The following is a 7,376-nucleotide window of genomic DNA, read 5'->3' as shown; positions in this document are numbered from 1 at the left end:
TTTTTTAAAAAGTTTTTTTATTAAAAAAAAATTTTTTAAATTTTTTTTTTTATTTTTTTTTTTTTTAAAAAAGTAAAAATTATTTTTTTATATATTTTTTTTATTTTTTTTTTTAAAAATTTTTTTTTTTTTTTTTTTTTTTTTTTTTTTTTTTAGTGTCAATTGAAAATTAAAAAAAAAGAAGAAAAGAAATAAACTTTTGTTAGAATCATGAATATTGTAATACTATTGTTAATACTAACATTTAGCATAAAACATAGCAATACATATAAATTAAAAAATACGTATATACCCATAAATTATATGTATCATAATAATAAAAATATATTAAGAAGCCAAAAGAGTAAATTATTTTTGAATTTCCTAAGTAATAATCAGCTAGCTAATTCTAATAAACAAACATGTTTTTTTAAGAGCAATATAAAAAGTAATATATCTAATATCGATAATTATGATTATATAAGAAAACGTTATATCAATACATCTAATAAAAATAAATTATTTTATAATATAACATTAAGAACAAATGATGGAGAAAAAAAAATCGAATGTAATGAAGATGAATATATATTAGATGCTAGTGAAAGACAGAATGTTGAATTACCATATAGTTGTAGGGGAGGTAGTTGTTCTACATGTGCAGCAAAATTAGTCGAAGGAGAAGTAGATAATGATGACCAAAGTTATTTAGATGAAGAGCAAATAAAGAAAAAATATATTCTTTTGTGTACATGTTATCCTAAATCGGATTGTGTGATTGAAACGCACAAGGAAGACGAACTACACGACATGTAATTTGTCCTCAATCAAAAATATGTGTAATTATATATATATATATATATATATATATATATATATATATATATAAATGTATGTAAATATATGTATATTTATTTATTTATTATTTCATTTTATTTTATTTTTTTTGGTATGGGTATGATTGAAATGGGGAATGATAAAATTTCCTAATATTTTTCTCAATTAAATTTTTTTTTTTTTTTTTTTTTATTTTATGTAAATATTTAAACAGATAAAAAAAAAAAAAAAAAAACATATAATTCTTTAAATATTAATATATGTCTCTAGACATTTTATACATAAAAAAAAGAAAAGTTAAAAAAAAAACAAATATAATGTATTTTAATTATACACATATATATGTGTATGTATTAACTTTGCTACCGTTTATATATATAATTATTATATAATTTTAAAACTATTTAGACCAACACATTTATCTCATTATTTTTACGCTATACCTTTAAAAAGGTACTCCAGATATTTTTGAATATAATGCACTACAAGCGCACATTAATTATAAAAAAGTAAAAAATAATTTTTATTAAATATTATGTAGACTAATAAAATACACCTAACGAAAAGAAACAAGAAAAAAAAAAATATATATATATACATTTGAGTTAATACCTTTTAAATTTTGTAACTTATAAAATATTATATGGGAATATTATAAATATATACATATATATATATTATTTTTGTTTTTTTTATTTTTTGGCTGTTGAATGATTCATTTGTTCAGGCAAAAATTTATTACGTTACTGAAATATAAAAGGAAATATAATAATAAAATAAGATAAAAGCAAATATATACATATATATATATATATATATTTATGTATATATAACCAACTTGTCTTTGTTTATACACTCCTTTTTATTTGATCTGTTTATTAAAAGAACAAAAAATTGTCGTAGGTCAATAATAAACAGAATTTGTACTTTTCGAAATGAATAAAACATATCAACATAAGGACAAAAAAAACGAGAAAGTTTTATAGGCAGGTAGGCTAATATTGTAATAAAAAGTATACATATATATATTAGTTTGGGTTGCACATGTATATAATTACATTTCCTTTCAATATAATAAAAATAATACACACATATATAGCAATTGTACATATATTATAAAGATGTTAATAGAATTATGCACTCCTATTGGATACATAAATATATGCGTATATTTATATTTACTTTTATGTTGTTTTTTTTTTTTTTTGCATGAATGTACTAACAAATTTAAAACCTAGCCTATATATTTTATAACATATTATTTTATTTTTTTTTGATTTATATGTATATATCTAAAGATATAACACTAATTATATTACATATAATGAGAAGTGTATTATCTTATATGAATAATTCTTGTATTGTTATAGACAACTGAATATATCCACTTTTTTTCTCTTTTTAAATATATATATATATATAATGTTTCAATTTCTTTTTCTTTTTTTTTCTTTTTTTTTCTTTTTTTTTCTTTTTTTTTCTTTTTTTTTATTTTTATTTTTTATTTTTTTTTTTTATCATTCTTTTAAGTTAATTATAAAGAGTACCATATTGATGTAGTTTTCTCAATAAATAGATATTATCATGGCTTAATATATTCTATTAAATACATATATTTTTTATATCATGATATATAACATATGTATATAATTTTACTTTATATATATTTGAATTTAAATAATATCATTACTTTTGTTTCTCTTTTTAAATATACATATATAAATTTATATTTCATATGTTTCTTTTTTTTTGATTTATTATGAATATTTTAGAAAATGACATCTATGAAATGTGTATCAACAAGAGTGGCAGCATTAATACTGTACTTGATTCCTATAATATATTCGGTTCTTGTATTAATATTTGGGTTTATAGAATATAAACAGAAGAGGACATGTAATTTATTAATAATATGTTCATTATATGCAGTAATAATTTTATTGATATGTTTAGTAGGTTGTCTTGGAGTTATAAAGGAAAACGCTACTTTTATAAGATCAACAATAATTTTATTAATTGTTAATAATATAATTATGACAATGTTAATAACATTTTTATTAATAGATGTATTACATTCTCCTCATGTTGTAACTCTTCATAAAGCATCTAAATTTTTACAGTTTATGGTACAAGATAAAAAAGTTGGGCTTTTATTTTGTTCATCAATATATTCTTTAATATTTTTTTCTTTTTGTTTTATGTGGACTATTGGGGATTATTTAGCTCAACTAGACGCACGCTTATGCTTGGAAGATTTAAGGCAATCACATGATTCACTACAAAACAAAAGAAAAAAAAGTAAACACCTATCACTCGGAACAAACGACGAAAAAGAATATCTAATTAAAGTATAATAAATACTAACAAAAAAAAAAAATATATATATATATATATATAATATGTACATGACAGGAATGAGCATATTTTCTATAGACGTAACGGAAAAAGTAAAGGTGCAGATGAACACAATATATAAATATATATATGTATATATATATATATATATATATATATATATATATATATATTTATCATTTGTCTATATTTTCATGGTCTTATTTAATTAAAAGGAAAAAAAAATTTTCCCATTTACTTTTATTTTTTTGTTTATACTTACAAATTTATTTTATGATATAATATACGATTGCTATAAAATGCTAATCATATAATTTTATTTTATTCTATACAATTTTTAAAAAAGTTGTTATTTATTTTTGTATTCTTACTGAACATTTTTTAAATTTATTTTTTATTTTTTATTTTTTTATTTTTTTATTGTTTTTATATTTTATATTTTATATTTTCTAATTTGTTCATTTTAAACTTTGTTTTCCCTTTTCTTTTTTTTTTTTTTTTTTTTTTTTTTTTAATAACTCATTTTTAATAATATTTAAAAAAAATATTTATATAAATACTTTTAAAGAATTAAATGTTTTACAATTTTTTTATTATTCCATATAATTGTTCTATGTTATTAAAAGATGACATTTTTCTTTTTTCCGTAAAATAATATGAATAAAAAATGTATATGGTATAATATATTACATGTATATTGTATATATATTTATATTAGGCATATTTTTTATGTTTTATTTTTTAATATTTTAATATTATATATATATATCATTTTGACGTCGTTTTTTCTCTTTTATCAATTATTTTTTTAAAATAAAAAATTATTCCATATATATATATATATATATATATGTATATATTTATTTATTTATTTATCTATCCTTGTTATGGTTTTATAATAATTTATATATTTTTACAAAATTTTTGGAATATAAATATTTAATGGAGGGTCAATCAAAAAAAAAAAAAAAAAAATAAATAATAAATAAAATAATAATAAATTAACTCTTTTCTTTTATTATTATTATTATTATATATTATTTATTTATTTATTTATTTATTTATTTATGTTGTTATTAAAAGATGGAAAAAAAAAAGAAACATTCGTCAGGTGTTTCCTCGTCAAGATCATCATCTGTGACAAACGAGATATGTTTGTTATTTAAGTTAATACAAGAATCTGATAATAGGAAATATATTATAAGTAAATTGACGGAACTTTTTTTATTAATATATAAAGAAAGGTTGAAGAGAATGTTATTATATTCTTCTTATGGTGAAGAAGAAAGGAATGATAATAATATAAATAGTGATATAGATAATTTGGATGAAAAATTAAAATATATTTTTCGAAAGGATACAATAATTTTTGATATTCCAAGAAAACAAAAAGGATATAACAAATATGATGAATGGTTAGATGTATGTTTTGAGAAATTTTTAAATTTATTATTTCAGTTATTAAAAAATGATGATGAAATATTTGTTAAGAAAAGTCTCTCCATATTATTTGGATCTTTACAATTTGAGTTAAAGATATTTGAAAAGTTGATGAAAACAAATTATGATAATAATAATAATAATAATAACAACAACTCTAATAATTTATATTTGAATGATAATATTATAAATGTATATGATAATAATTTAAATAAGTTAACTGACGATGAGGGTGGAAAGAAATACTTCCCTATAAAATTATACAGACGAATTATTATTGAACTTTTAAATATGGAGCACATAAGTGTTAATACTATAAAACATATTTGTAAAAGCTATATATGTTTTTACTATGACCTTGATTATTTTTTCTTATGTATATATAATAGTCTATGTAATGAAAAGAAATATGTAGATTCGAAGAAAAAAAAGAAGGATGACCATAGTAATGTTGATACGAATAAGAAAAATAATAACATCAATAATAATGATGCTGTCAACCTAGAACCAACGAGAGAAAAGGAACAAAATGATTATAATTTTAATTTTCCAAAGGATAACCATAATATCAATCTATTAATTTTTATTATCCTAATAAATTCCATTAAACCATATAAAAAAGTATGTCTTAATACAAATGAGAATAAAAAAAAAAAAAAAATATATTTGAAAAAATTTAAAAAACATGATTTGTTCATAGATGATCAAGAGAATGTATCAAGAAAAAGAAAAAAAATATATAACAATAATAAAAATAACAACAACAACAATAATAATAATAATAATAAGAATAATTCACAAGTACATATCAATAATTACTATAAATTTTCAGAAATCAATGATTCCCATGTGAATAAAAATGAAGTAAAAAAAAAAAAAAAAAATATATTTGAAAATTATAATAGTGATGATAGTAGTAGTATTAAACATTTATCTTCGAGTTCAGATGATGAAAATAAATCAGATGAAGAAGATTTTTTAAAGGATGTCAATTTAATAAATAATATTAATAGTGATATGGATTTTTCTGATGATATGTTATTAGAAAATACCAAAGAAAAAATTACGAATAAAATAAAAGAAAGAAAAAATAATTTCTTTATAAATATACAAATAGATGATAAATTATATTGTAATATATATTCAAGTTGTTGGTTTTATTTTATAACAACACATGTTCATATATATACAATGATATTACAATTATTACATTCTATACCAGTATATGTATTTCCATATACAAATAATCCATATTATTTAATTGACTTTTTTAATATTTCATTTTATAAATCATCAAACTTATATATTTCCTTAGCTGCATTGCCAGGTATATTTCATATTTTAACAGAATTAAATGTAGGTAATGTGATAAATGAAAATAATTATAGTAATATTATAAATAGTACAAAACTAGAAAACGAAAAGAAAGATAATTTAATAAATGATGTGATGATAAAAGAGGAACAGATATCTGATGAAGAGAAAAAAGAGAAATTAAATATATCACCAAACAATAGTAATAATGAAAATATAAAAGAAGAAGATTATAATATAGAGGATAATAAAAGTGATCAGAGTAATAATAATACTATAAGTCATAATGGTGATGATGATGATGAGGAGGAGGAGGAGGATGAAGATGCTACTAAAGAAAGTAATATTTTTAATGATGAAAACAAATTAAATAATAATATGTATACAGATTATTATAAAAGATTATATGAACTAATAACACCTGCTAGTTTTTATTATGATGATACACACTTTTTAAATATTATTCATTTATCCATAAAAAATAAAATGATACCTATATATTATATTCTTTCCTTTTTAAAAAAATTATTACGTATAGGATGTCTAACTTCATATAATATATCTATTAATATTTTAAGTGTTGTATATGATATATTAAATTATTTTAAAAATGAATTATATGAAGCTATGTTTATTTCATCTTCTCTATTTATGATTATGGATTTTAAGAAGGATTCCTTTTGTTATGATAATTTGTTAGAAAATTTTGACAAAGATAAAATTATGGGAATGTTAAAAATGAATTCTTTATTTTTAAAGGACACATATCGTCAAGATGAAGATGATCCTCTTATTAAAAAAACAAAAAACGAAAGTTCATATGAATTTCATAATAATATTAATCATATTGAATGTAGTAATAAAGGTCATATAATTATAAATGACGATGAAAAAAAAAAAAAAAATTTGTTTAATATACAGGAGTGTATCCCTGAAAAGTATAAAATAAATATGAATAAATTAAACAAGAAACAACTTTATATGGTTAATCATATATTTTATGAAATTATTTTAATAAATAATCATATATGTGATAATTTAAAATTTTATTCAAATGTTTACTATTATAATTTTGGTAAAGATAGTTCTTATAAATCACATGACTTTTATAATGACCCAAGTAAAATGAATTGGTTAAAGGAAACTTCCCTTTTTTCATCTTTAAAAAATTTTTTGAGTTTTAAGAAAAAGCGCAAAACGGAAACAACACCGACAACGCAAAACAAAATTGCCACCTTATTCTTGTAATGTAGTAAAAGCAAGAGTATTATATGTATATATATATATATATATATATATATATATATATATATATATTTATTTATTTATTTATTTATTAATATTTATATATATTTTTTTTTAATTACATTGTTTAATATAATTCAAAGCATTGAATGCATATATACATAAAATGTTTTTTTTTTTTTTTTTATATATACTTATAATTATTT

General features: G+C 18.4%; 3 protein-coding genes across 3 annotated transcripts; all 3 read left to right on the top strand.

Moving 5' to 3' along the window:
- Positions 1 to 210: 210 nt before the first annotated feature.
- Positions 211 to 795, top strand: PRSY57_1317100 (ferredoxin, putative; the record flags this gene model as incomplete). Its single annotated transcript, XM_012909107.2, has 1 exon — positions 211 to 795. One exon carries the CDS (start codon positions 211 to 213, stop codon positions 793 to 795), a length of 585 nt encoding a protein of 194 aa, XP_012764561.2.
- Positions 796 to 2,591: 1,796 nt separating this feature from the next.
- Positions 2,592 to 3,170, top strand: PRSY57_1317000 (putative membrane protein; the record flags this gene model as incomplete). The annotated part of the gene is made up of 1 exon (XM_012909106.2): positions 2,592 to 3,170. One exon carries the CDS (start codon positions 2,592 to 2,594, stop codon positions 3,168 to 3,170), a length of 579 nt encoding a protein of 192 aa, XP_012764560.1.
- Positions 3,171 to 4,254: 1,084 nt separating this feature from the next.
- Positions 4,255 to 7,173, top strand: PRSY57_1316900 (small ribosomal subunit nuclear export protein, putative; the record flags this gene model as incomplete). The annotated part of the gene is made up of 1 exon (XM_012909105.2): positions 4,255 to 7,173. The coding sequence occupies one exon, from the start codon at positions 4,255 to 4,257 to the stop codon at positions 7,171 to 7,173; it is 2,919 nt and encodes a 972-aa protein (XP_012764559.2).
- Positions 7,174 to 7,376: the final 203 nt, after the last annotated feature.

Source organism: Plasmodium reichenowi, chromosome 13 (assembly GCF_001601855.1).
Source record: "Plasmodium reichenowi strain SY57 chromosome 13, whole genome shotgun sequence".
In the NCBI taxonomy this organism is placed as follows: domain Eukaryota; phylum Apicomplexa; class Aconoidasida; order Haemosporida; family Plasmodiidae; genus Plasmodium; species Plasmodium reichenowi.
This window is presented reverse-complemented; position numbering and strand designations above follow the sequence as displayed.